At 44.6% G+C, this 12,845-nt stretch overlaps 1 protein-coding gene across 8 annotated transcripts in view; it reads left to right on the forward strand.

Annotated features, from left to right (window-relative positions):
• The window catches only part of LOC105491548 (polycystin 1 like 3, transient receptor potential channel interacting), an 88,881-nt gene that overhangs the window by 9,494 nt on the left and 66,542 nt on the right, over window positions 1-12,845 (forward strand). For all 8 annotated transcript variants that reach the window (XR_011616563.1, XM_071084871.1, XM_071084873.1 and 5 more), the window contains 7 exons: window positions 731-780; window positions 4,408-4,653; window positions 6,713-6,844; window positions 8,571-8,747; window positions 10,666-10,793; window positions 10,888-11,014; window positions 12,370-12,498. Coding sequence is in view for 7 of the 8 variants with exons in the window: in XM_071084871.1 (XP_070940972.1) it covers window positions 731-780; window positions 4,408-4,653; window positions 6,713-6,844; window positions 8,571-8,747; window positions 10,666-10,793; window positions 10,888-11,014; window positions 12,370-12,498 (989 nt within the window). In the remaining variant the exon portion in view is untranslated. The remainder of the gene's footprint in view (window positions 1-730; window positions 781-4,407; window positions 4,654-6,712; window positions 6,845-8,570; window positions 8,748-10,665; window positions 10,794-10,887; window positions 11,015-12,369; window positions 12,499-12,845) is intronic.

Consider the following 12,845-nt stretch of genomic DNA (forward strand, 5'->3'; position numbering starts at 1 on the left):
TCTGTATCAATCACTGTCACCTCACCATTTCAAAAACCATTTTATTGGCAAAATGGTTTTTCTCTTTGTTTCTATGCTCTTCACTCGTAAGCTGATGCAGTAATAAATATGTGAGACCTTTTATTTGGGGAAATAACCTTTTTCATTCCTATTAAGGATGTATTTACAGCTTTCTGAACTTTTTTTCTGGATTTTGCTGTTGATAATTTTCAGGGCTGTGCTTTTCTTGGAGTCCTCTGGATTCCATTCCCAGGTTCTTGAGTCATCATCATAGGTTCCCTTTTGTCTTTCCTTCCTTATCTTTATTTTTGGGGGGGGGGCGGGGACGGTGTGGAATCTAGCTCTGTCACCCAGGCTAGAGTGCGGTGGCACGATCTTGGCTCACTGCAACCTCTGCCTCCCAGGTTCAAACAATTCTCCTGCCTCAGTCTCCCAAGTAGCTGGGATTATATGCACCTGCCACCACACCAGCTAATTATTATGTTTTTAGTACAGACAGGATTTTACCACATTGGCCAGACTGGTCTCAAACTCCTGACCTCAAGTGATCTGCCTGCCTCATCCTCCCAAAGTGCTGGGATTACAGACATGAGTCACCATGCCCGGCCTTGGTTTTCTATGTAAAACAGTTTGCATTATTTTTTAGCCATGAATAAGAAGTCCTCAAGTAAAACAAATATTTCTGTCTTAGGCTTTTACTTGAACTTAGTCTGCTTTCTTTTTTCTATAGGACCTGGTGCTCTTTCAGCCACATGTCACCATCCTCTTCCTGCTCATCTCGTAAGTACTTCCCCTGACAACATACATTGTGAAATGTTGATCTCTTTGTCATACCTGGTAGATCTGGTCAGAGCTCTATCTTCTACAGTGTTCTGAATATAATTTTCTAATAAGGAAAATAAAGTACTTAAGTGCAGGAAAAAAATTGGGTTTAATAGGTGCTTCAAGGATTTATTTTTATTTTTTATTTTTTTAATTTTTTTTGAGACAGGGTCTCACTCTGTCACCCAGGCTGGAGTGCAGTGGTGTGATCTTGGCTCACTGCAACCTCTACCTCCTGGGTTCAAGTAATTTTCCTGCCTCACCCTCCCAAGTAGTTGGGATTACAGGCCTGTGCCACCACACCCGGCTAATTTTTGCATTTTTAGTAGAGACGGGGTTTTGCTATGTTGGCCAGGCTGGTCTCAAAATCCTGACCTCAAGCAATCCACCTGCCTCAGCCTCCCAAAGTCCTGGGATTACAGGTGCGAGCCACCATCTCCAAACTTGTTATAGGAATTTCTAAAGCCTATCTTTCTGGCTTTCATGCTAATGTAATTATCATGTATTTGTTGGTTGGGTGTTTATTCCCTGCTTTGTTCCAAAAAGGACTTGTGGCATCTTACAAAAATACAATGCAATAAAATGTAAACATCAAACAGAAAGGGAAAGGAAAATAAAGGTAGAAACTGTCTACACAATCTATAAAGTTTCACCTTCAAGAAATCTCTCAGCATTCTTGCCCTTGTGTCCTATGTAGAAACCCTTCAGTTGATGCCTAAACACTGATAAGCAGTTGTTTGACTCAATGCTTACTGCAAAAATAAGTGTTACTAACGGTATAAAAGAACAGCGGCCAGGCATGGTGGCTCACGCCCATAATCCCAGCACTTTGGAAGGCCGACGCAGGCAGATCACCTGAGGTCCGGAGTTCGAGACCAGCCTGGCCAACATGGTGAAATCTCGTCTCTACTAAAAATACAAAAATTAGCCAGGCGTGGTGGTGCATGCCTGTTATCCCAGCTCCTCAGGAGGCCGAGGCAGGAGAATCGCTTGAACCCGGGAGGTGGAGTTTGCAGTGGGCCAAGATTGTGCCATTGTACTCCAGGTTGGGTGACAGAGTGAGACTCCGTCTCAAAAAAAAAAAAAAAAATCGGGATGAAGTAAAAAAATCCCTTACATCAGTATTCCCCAAGCTGTGTTCTGCAGAGCAACAACCACTAGCCCTTGAAATTGAAAGGGTTAAAAATATGCCACTCTGGTATATTGATGATTTCAGTTAAAGGCATTTGAAAAACAGCAGGTGCAAAAACAGCACTCTGACCTTGGTACTGTTTCTTAAAAACAGGAGATAAAATTCCCGTGTAGAATATGCAACACTCTTATCCTCCAGGAGCAGAAGTCAAGACCCAGAGAAATCTGCACAGACCTTGTTAAGATAACATTATCTTTTACGCCTCCCCACATAATTTTGCTTCTTCACAACTAACTGCTCTTTGTCCAAATCAGCACAGGAGAGACGGACTCTAACTTCTACCTCAGGTCTTTCATTTTCTTATGAGGACTCCTGTGCCACGTAAAACTTGGACTCAATGAATGTGTGTGCTTTTCTCCTATTTAACTTATGTCAGTTTAATTCTCAGGCCCAGCTGGAGCCCTAAGAGAATGGAGGTGGAGTTTTCCACCCCTATAATATGTTACCAGAAGAGAAGAAAACAAAGGCTTTTGACTATAGGACTTTATAGTCTTTCACAGGTCCCAAATCTAACCCCTTCTCACTGTTGTCACCACGATCACCACACGGTCCAAGTCACCATCTCCCATCTGAACTTTCACATTTGCCGGCTGGGTGCAGTGCCTTATGCCTGTAGTCCTCGCACTTTGAGAGGCCAAGGTGGGTAGACCACTTGAGGCCAGGATTTCGAGGCCAGCCAGGCCAACAGGGTGAAACCCCGTCTCTACTAAAAATATGAAAATTAGCAGGGTGTGATAGCGGGCGCCCATAATCTCAGTTACTCGGGAGGCCGAGGCAGAAGAATTGCTTGAACCTGGGAGGTAGAGGTTGCGGTGAGCCAAGATCACACCACTGAACTCCAGCCTGGGTGACAGAAGAAGACACCATCTCAAAAAAAAAAAAATAAAGAAAAAATGAACGTTTACATTTTGCCTCCTACTGATAGGCTTCTACTCTTGCCCCTTTTTCTGACCCTTCTCAACAGAATGGTTGATCATTTAAAACACAGAAGGATCCGTTAAAACAGAAGTGAAATCATGCCACTGTTCTGCAAAGCCCTTTGTCTTCCTGCCTCATTGAAAGTAACATCTGCACCAGGCGCGGTGGCTCATGCCTGTAATCCCAGCACTTTGGGAGGCCAAGGCAGGTGAATCATTTAAACTAGGAGTTCGAGACCAGCCTGGGCAACATAGTGAAATCCTGTCTGTAAAGTGAAAAAAGGCTGGGTGCAATGGCTCATGCCTGTAATCCCAGCACTTTGGGAGGCTGAGGCAGCAGATCTTTAAAGGTTAGGAGTTTGAGACCAGCCTGGGCAACGTGGTGAAACCCTGTCTCTACTAAAAATACAAAAATTATCCAGGCGTGGTGGTGTATTCCTGTAGTCCCAGTCACTCAGGAGGCTGAGCCAGGAGAATTGCTTGAACCAGCGGGGAGGAGGCTGCAGTGAGCCGAGATGGCGCCACTGCACTCCAGCCTGGATAACAGAGTGAGACTCCATCTCACAAAAAGGTAGCCAGGCATGGTGGTGTGTGCCTGTAGTCCCAGCTACTTGGGAGGCTGAGGCAGGAGGATCACTTGAATCCAGGAAGTCAAGGCTGCAGGGAGCCATGATTGTGCCAGTGCACTCCAGCCCAGAAAACAGAGTGACACCCAGTCTCAAGAAATTCTCTCCTTACCACTGAACACCCTCCATGATACCCACTTTCTCTCTGCTTAGCCTTATTTTCTTCTTCATAGCACTTATTTAATACATGACATAATATATCTTCCTGCCTCCACTGGTAACACAGGCTCAACAAGGGCAGGAACTTGTTTCCTTTTGCTCATTGCCATATTCAGTTCTCCAGAACATCCTCAGCGGCTTGTAGATGTGTAACAATTTGTTGAATGATTGACAATACTCTAACATAAATCATTAATCTTAATATGCAGCTTTCTCAAAATTTCAAAATTCAAAATTTCAAAATTCTGAGCACAGAATTTTTTTTTTTTTTTTTTTTTTTTTTTTTTTTTGGGGGGGGACGGAGTCGCGCTCTGTCGCCCAGGCTGGAGTGCAGTGGTGGGATCTCGGCTCACTGCAAGCTCCGCCTCCCGGGTTTACGCCATTCTCCTGCGTCAGCCTCCCGAGTAGCTGGGACTACCGTTGCCCGCCACCTTGCCTGGCTAGTTTTTTGTATTTTTTAGTAGAGACAGGGTTTCACCGGGTTAGCCAGGATGGTCTTGATTTCCTGACCTCGTGATCCGCCCATCTCGGCCTCCCAAAGTGCTGGGATTGCCCGGCCAGAATTTTTGAACAGAAATGCTTATTAGTATCTCATAGGACAGAGTTTCAGAGCATTTGGGGAAATGCTGCCTTAATTATTAAATGGTAAAATCAGATTCAGCCTTTTCCTTTACTTATTTTTATCTTTTAGTCCAAGACCCTGTGTCATCCCATCAGCCCATTTCCTTCAGTACTACAAAATATCACATCACAGGTAACAGCCACATCTGAAGCCAGCAGCCAGCCTCTCCCTGTGATAACACAGCTCACCACGCCTGTGTCTGTCACACGTGCTGGGCAATCTCTGGCAGAAACAACTTCAAGCCCAAAGGAAGCAGCTCATGTGAATACCGTCACCTCTCATCTACAAGTGTCATTGCAGAATGCATCTGGTCAGGTAAACATGGGAAATTCAAGTCACAACTAGGTAGCCTTGTGACCCCAAAAAAGTACTTGGTTTACAATTTGCCTCCCTGCAGAACTGCACATAAGAATGTCTGACAGATCAGCATATATGCCAATCCAAAGAAAAACTAAACAAGTCCGTGGAAACGGCCAATTTGACGGCACATACACAGCCCAGCGTTTCCCTAATGATGCTATTTAATGGTCTTATAGTTAATGCTTCAGATGGGGAAGAGGTTTTATTCACCTACCCTGCTTTTTCAGCAGCAGCAAACTTATAGACAATTCCTCCTACTCACTGTCCTCTCTTTTTGCCTTGTTTCCTTCCTCCCAAAAACATAAGACAACAATGCAGCCAAACTCAGTGAGTCGCGCCTGTAATCCCAGGGTTTGGGAGGCCAAGGTGAGAGGATCACTTGAGCCCGGGAGTTTGAGACCAGCCTGGGTAACATAGTGAGACCTTGTCTCTACTAAAGTTCAAAAAAATTAGTTGGGCACAGTGACTCACGCCTGTAATCCCAGCACTTTGGGAGGCCGAAGTGGAGGATCACATAAGCCCAGGGGTTTGAGACCAGCTTAGGCAACGTTATGAGACCTTGTCTCTATTAAAATTCAAAAAAATTAGCCAGGTGTGGTGGTGTGTACCTGTAGTCCCAGCTACTTGTGGGGGCTGAGGTGGGAGGGTCGCTTGAGCCTGGGACGTCCAGACTGCCGTGAACCGTGATTGTGCCACTGTACTGTAGGCTGAGCAACAAAGCAAAACTCACCCAAAAAAAGGCAAAGCCCCTTTGACAGTATTGACTGAAGAAAATAATCCTGCTTCCCCCACGCTTTTTTTTCCCCTAAATTCAAGCAAGCCCTGTTGATATGCAGTTGAACATTTCCCTGCTGAAACATAATCCTGTTCACTCTGGATCTGCCTGCAATGGTAATGGAAATTCGGTGTTAACTACTTGGGGGAGAAACTGACCTACAGGAGTTTAAGCAAAGAGTTGTTTTTTTGTTTTTTTTTTTCTTAAATAGAAATCCTGAAGTATAGAATATCCAAAAGAATCTATAATAAATTATTAGAAATATTAAGAGAATTTAGCAATGTTCAGCATTTAATCGAGATTTCTTGAATGTGTGATTGAATTAGGCTGTGAGTGAGCTGCTCTCCAGAAATGGACCACGGGGTTGGCATTAACGGTGATCGCCTGAGGGTTGGACTTCAAGGACAAGTGCAGTGGCCGCTTAAGCTTTGGGACCGCGGCCACTTGCTCAGTTTGTTTCTTGGGAGAGGGAGGTTTTCTGCTTCCCACCTCCTGTTATGAGTCATTTTAAGTCATTATCTCTTGAATATGAATTCTTGTTTGTTTTTTGAGACAGATTCCCGCTCTGTTGCCCAGGCTGGAGTGCAGTGGCGCAATCTCGGCTCACTGCAACCTCTGCCTCCCAGGATCAAGAGATTCTCCTGCCTCCGCCCCCTGAGTAGCTGGGATTACAGGCGTCTATCACCACGCCTGGTTAATTTTTGTATTTTTAGTAGAGACAGGGTTTTGCTATGTAGGCCGGGCTGCTCTTGAACTCCTGACCTCAAGTGATCTGCCTGCCTTGGCCTCCCAAAGTGCAGGGATTACAGGCATGAGCCACCACACCCAGCCTTGAATATGAACATTTGAATGGAGGTAAACACGCACAGAGGGAAACCTGAGAGGAAAACATACTTCTGAATAGAAAAGTTTGGTTTTGGCTTTTTGATTTCCAACTTTCCCTCATCTTTGCTCATGGCCTTAAGACTTAAAGTTACTGCTATAAATCTTATTTCCAGACTCATTTGCCCTTGGAGCAATCATTGTCTAAACTCGTTATTCGTTTTCTCGATCGTATGGAAGTAGAAATAAATTCTGTCCACTCACAGAAAAGCTTCTGAAAGTAATCACTGTTTCAGAGAGCTGTGATTCATAGAGTTTATAATGTTATCCAAGGTCAACTTTGATTAAAACAATCTCCCTGACTACTACAGTACAGTAATCTTGTAGAAGTAATTTTGACAACTTTGTTCCCGGTAGGTCATAGATGAGATAGCAGGAAACTTCAGCAGAGCAGTTCATGGTTTGCAAGCTCATAACAAACTACAGGAAGCTTGTGAGTTCCTCCAGAAACTAACAGCCTTAACCCCAAGATTTTTTAAGCCAGCTCAGGTAAGCGGAGGGTGAATGGGAGGGAAGAAGATAGGAGAGAGGGAAACATGGAAAACAGAAAAAGCATCTGAGGCTGGGTGCGGTGGCTCACGCCTGTAATCCCAGCACCGTGGAAGGTCGAGGCGGGTGGATCACATGAGGCCAGGAGTTCGAGACCTGACTGGGCAACATGGCAAAACCTGTCTCTACTGAAAAAAACAAAAATTAGCCTGGGCTTGGTGGTGGGTGCCACAATAATTGCTTGGACCCAGGAGACAGAGGCAGTGAGCCAAGATCACGCCACTGCGCTCCAGCCTGGATGACTGAGAGACTGTGTCTCCAGAAAAAGAAAAGAAAAAGAGAATCTGGAGATTGTGCCTTATGCCAAGCTTAGCATTATAAAGACTATATTTAAATTTTAGCAAGCATATTTGTACCTTTAAATCTGGAAAGTTATGAATTAAATTGATCAGTAGTGACATTGTTGGATATACTGTGTTTATGTTCGTTTGTTCATTAATCAGCTTACTGCCTTGCTGATGTATTTGTTAGAAGTCTGGGCATTCAGTGGGACTCGGTGGCTCCTACCTGTAATCCCAGCACCTTGGGAGGCTGAAGCAGGCAGATAGCTTGAGCCCAAGAGTTCAAAACCAGCCTGGGCAACATGGTGAAACCCCGTCTCTAGGAAAATACAAAACTTAACCGGGAGTGGTGGTGTGTGCCTGTAGTTGCAGCTACTTGGGAGGTGAGATGGGAGGATGGTTTGAGCCCAGAAGGTGGAGATTGCAGCGAGCCAAGACTCTACCACTGCACTCCAGCCTGGGTGACAGAGCCACACTCTGTCTCAAGTTAAAAAGACAAAAAACTCAGCATTGGTCTTTTCTTCCTTCCTTTTTTTAGTCTGGTGGTGTTAATTGGATATTTGGTCTACTTACCACTCAAAAAGAATTATCAATTCGTCAAAATAACATGAAATATGAATCCTCCCTTATAGGTTATATATTCTCCTTCCCTGTCAAATTGTAACTTTTTTAATAAAATGCATTTGAAATGTATAAAGAATATTAAGCTGCTAATAAGAAGTATGCAAATTTTAAGCAATCGTGTGCTAGGTGTGTGGCTCATGCCTGTAACCCAACACGTTGGGAGGCCAAGACAGGAGGGTCTCTTGGGGCCAGGTGTTTGAGACCAGCCTGAGCAACATAGTGAGCCGCCTCCTCTACAAAAAAAATTTTAAAATTAGGCGTGGTGGTGCACACCTCTGTCCTAGCTACTGGGGAGGCTGAAGAAGGAGGATTGCTTGAGCCCAGGAGTTCAAGGCTGCAGTGAGCCATGATTGTACCACTGCACTCCGGCCTGGGCAACAGAGCAAGACCACATCTCTTACAATTTTAAAAAGCAATCATAGGCTGAGCATGGTGGCCCACACCTGTAATCCCAGCACTTTGGGAGGCCAAGATGGGAAGATCACCTGAGGTCAGGAGTTCGAGAGACCAGCTTGACCAACATGGAGAAACCCTGTCTCTGCTAAAAATACAAAATTAGCCAGGCATGGTGGCTCATGCCTGTAGTCCCAGCTGCTCAGGAGGCTGAGGCAGAAGAATTGCTTGAACCCGGGAGGTGGAGGTTGCAGTGAGCCGATTGCATTCCAGCCTGGGCAACAGGAGTGAAACTCTGTCTTCAAAAATAAAAAGAAAAAAGAAAAAATCATAAACAAGGATGTATGTTTGCTTTCTAATACTCCCAGGTTAATCTCATCAATTCCCTTATTTACCTGAGTGAGGAGTTACTCAGGATCCCATTTCTGAACAGCAGCAGTCTGGACTTCAAAGTTCCTGCGACTGTCTGCCCCTTTCATTCCTTCAACGATGTCACCAAAGCTGGAGAAGGAAGTTGGCTGGAATCCAAGCGTGATACTGAGCAGGTAGGTGCCAGATCTGCAGGTGGCCATATCTGCTTAGAAGCATTTTAATCTTGACAGGTCCAGGTATCACAGCCTCTCCCCAGACCTTTAAAGAGAATCTTGCTGAAGTATGTGCTGCAGAAAAACCACTCTGCCAAGCCTTCTCTGGGGTCTCCCTCCCCACCTACCAGTGAGCCAATACTCCCTAGTGCTGTAATCAAGTGAAAAGGACTTAGGGGCTGGACCCGGTGGCTAATGCCTGTAATCCCAACACTTTGGGAGGCCAAGGCAGGCAGAACACCTAAGGTCGGGAGTTTGAGACCAGCCTGGCCAACATGGCGAAACTGCATCTCTACTAAAAATACAAAAATTAGCCAGGCGTGGTGGCACATGCCTGTAATCCCAGCTATTCAGGAGGCTGAGGCAGGAGAATCACTTGAACCCAGGAGGCAGAGGTTGCAGTGAACTCAGATCGTGCCACTACACTCCAGCCTGGGCAACAGAGTGAGACTCCATCAAAAAAAAAAAAAAGAATTTAGGAAAGTGTTGGCATAAGGCAAATACTCATAGGTTATGTTTGCTATTCACTTGAAAAGATGCTCAACTTCATTGGTCATTAGGGAAATGCAAGTCAAATCCAAAATGAGATGCCGCTTCACACCCAAAAAGACAGAAAATAACAAGTATTGGCAAGGATGCAGAGAACTTGCACCTATCCATTGTTCAATTGTAAAATGATGCAGCCGCTTTGGAAAACAATTTGGCAGTTGCTTAAAATGTAAAAAATAGAATTACCATGTAACCTAGCAATTCTACTCCTAGCATCTACCCAAGAGAGTTGAAAAACATATGTCCATACAAAAACTCGTACGCTCATCTTTGTAGCAGCATGGTTTAGTAGCTAGATAGCCAAAAAGTGGAGATAACCCACACATCTACGATCTGACAGATGGCTAAGTACAATCTGGTCTGTTCATACAATGGAATATTATTCAGCAACATAAAGGGATGAAGTCCTGGTACGTGCTCCAACATGAGCTTTGAAAACATTATGCCAGGTGAAAGAAGCTGTCACAAAAGACTGTATGTTGTGATTCATTTATATGAAATGTCCTGAAGAGGTAAACCTATAGACACAGAAAGTAGACTCGTGGTTGCCTAGAGCTAGAGGGACTAGGGATGGGGAAATGGGGAGTGACTGCTAATGGGTACCAGGTTTATTTTATTTTGAGACAGAGTCTCGCTCTGTTGCCCAGGCTGGAGTGCTGTGGCGTGATCTGGGCTCACTGCAACCTCTGCCTCCCAGGTTCAAGCTATTCTCCCACCTCAGCCTCCCGAGTAGCTGAGACTATAGGCGCACGCCACCATGCCTGTCTAATTTTTTGTACTTTTAGTAGAGACAAGGTTTCACAATGTCGGCCAGGTAGGTCTCAAGTGATCCACCTGCCTTAGCCTCCCAAAGTGCTGGGATTACAGGTATGAGCCACCGCACCCAGCCACCAGGGAGGTGGATCACCTGAGGTCAGGAGTATTTATTTTAGGGAGGATGAATCCTAAAATTAGATTGTGGTATTGGTTGCACAACGCTGTGAATATACTAAAAAACATTAAATTATATACTCTGAGTGGATGAAGTGTATGTGTGAAAGTTATCTCAATAAAGCTGTCATTTAAAAACTCTAGCATGAGCAGGTCTGGGGCAATTATATGATGGGGCAAAGGCATATTTCCTTGGCAGGCCCTCTTAGTTTGGTTCAAAGGACGGTAAGTCTTTAGCTAGGCTGCAGGTACTTTCTGTGAGAGTCCGAGGCCCTCTCTAAGGAATACCACCCTTCATTACGTCACTGTGAAAATTCCCTTTCCAGTCTTCTCCGAAACCGTTTACTAACATAAGACACTGAGGTTTTACAGGTCACACGCTGTCTTCCTCTCCATGCAGGTAGAAGACATCCTGGAAATGTCCTTGGCGGAGCTTGGGAATATCGGGGAAGCATTTCTAGAGCAGGACCAGTCTCCCGAGTCTTCAGTGACTTTGACCTCCTCCGTTGCTACTCTGCTGCTGAGCAGGTTAGTGAGAGGAAGGAACAGGGAGAGTTTCACGGTGTTTTTCACTTTCAGAGGACATACAAAAATTGACTTCCATTTTCACTTTTCTCATTAGACAAAACACATCCACCTTACCACTGAGCTCTTACACTCTGGGTCACCCAGCCCCTGTGAGACTGGGCTTTCCGTCGGCTTTGGCTTTGAAGGAGCTCTTGAATCAACACCCAGGAGTTAATGTCCAAGTGAGTGTGAAATTGATCATGGTCAGAATGAAAGTGGGATCTGATGGCCATGGAGGCATTTGGGTGAAAGTAATGTACCATGAAATGTAAGCCTAACAGACCAGATCAGATGAGAGAGTTGATGTGGCATTCGTTTTTATTTTACACTGGCAGGGATAGAGGCCTCTTAAAAGTAATCCACTGTAGAACTTGGGAGCATTAAGCAGATTTCTGGATTTAACTAAATTTCTGTTCCGTGATTTGGATTGATCTCAACTCTGCAGTTTGTTTTTTTTGTTGTTGTTGCTGTGTTGTTGTTGTTGTTGTTGTTGTTGTTGTTTTCGAGATGGAGTCTCAATCTGTCACCCAGGCTGGAGTGCAGTAGCGTGATCTCAGCTCACTGTAACCTCTACCTCCTGGGTTCAAGCAATTCCCCTCCCTCAGTCTCCCAAGTAGCTGGGATTACAGGCGCCCGCCACCACGCCTGGCTAATTTTTGTATAGAGACGGGGTTTCGCCACGTTGGCCAGACTGATCTCGAACTATGGACCTCAGGTGATTCGCCTGCCTAAGCCTCCCATAGTGCTGGGATTACAGGTGTGAGCCACCATGCCCGGCCTCTGCACTATTTACAAAAAGCTGGGACTACCGAAATAATTGTTGACTCAGTATACCAACCCAGTCATATCGGCATATTGTATTTCTTTCAGCAGTTACCTGACAAATAAAAGTAGCATTGTTGCCTTATCCTGAAGAGCAGAATAGTTACTTCCTAGTAAAGTAGAATCCTCTAGATATAAAGATTAAAAATAATTCTGAGGGTCCCAAGTATAATTCATCTTTAACTTACTATTTCTCATAGAGGCTATAATGGGGAATGTTATTTCATTTGTGGTATTAGTAGGGGGCACATCCCAATGTTTACTTTAATATATGATATCCAGCTGGGCATGGTGGCTCAAGCCTGTAATCTCAACACTTGGGAGGCCAATGCGGGTGGATCACCTGAGGTCAGGAGTTTGAGGCCAGCCTGGCCAACATAGCGAAACCCTGTCTCTTCTAAAAATACAAAAATTAGCCAGGCGTGGTGGTATGCACCTGTAATCCCAGCTACTTGGGAGGCTGAGGCAGGAGAATTGCTTGAACATGGGAGGTGGAGGTTACAGTGAGCCAAGGTCACGCCACTGCACTCCAACCTGGTTGACAGAGCATGAGTTTCTCAAAAAAAAAAAAAAATATATATATATATATATAGGTGTGTGTGTGTGTGTAGGCACACACACGTATATACATATTATATATATGATATATCTTTCTATTGGAGTCATTTAAAAATATTTCAGCAATGGATAAAACTGTACTTTTCCTTGTCTCTAGGTAACAGGACTAGCTTTCAATCCCTTCAAGGATTTGGACCACAGAAACGTTGTTGGAAGCATTGGAAGTGTGTTACTAAGCGCTAATCGCAAATTGCTCCAAGTCCATGATTTAGTGGAGGACATTGAGGTAGGAACTGATTCTTAGGGAATAAAATAGAAGAGAATGGGATATTCTGGAACAGGATCGAAGGATGCAACAACTTAAAGGGAATCATGTTAGACCGATGACTGTGCCATTGTTTTGTTATTAACATATTAGGAACTTTTACAAAGAGGTACACCTTACCCTTAGAAAAAGTGTTTTAGAGGGCCGGGTGCACTGACTTACGCCTGTAATCCCAGCACTTTGGGATGCAGGCAGATCACTTGAGGTCAGGAGTTCAAGACCAGCCTGGTCGACATGATGAAACCCCGTCTCTACTAAAAATACAAAAATTAACCCAGTATGGTGGTGGGCGGCGGTTATCCCAGCTA

The sequence above is a fragment of the Macaca nemestrina genome, chromosome 18, assembly GCF_043159975.1.
Source record: "Macaca nemestrina isolate mMacNem1 chromosome 18, mMacNem.hap1, whole genome shotgun sequence".
Taxonomy (NCBI): Eukaryota; Metazoa; Chordata; class Mammalia; order Primates; family Cercopithecidae; genus Macaca; species Macaca nemestrina.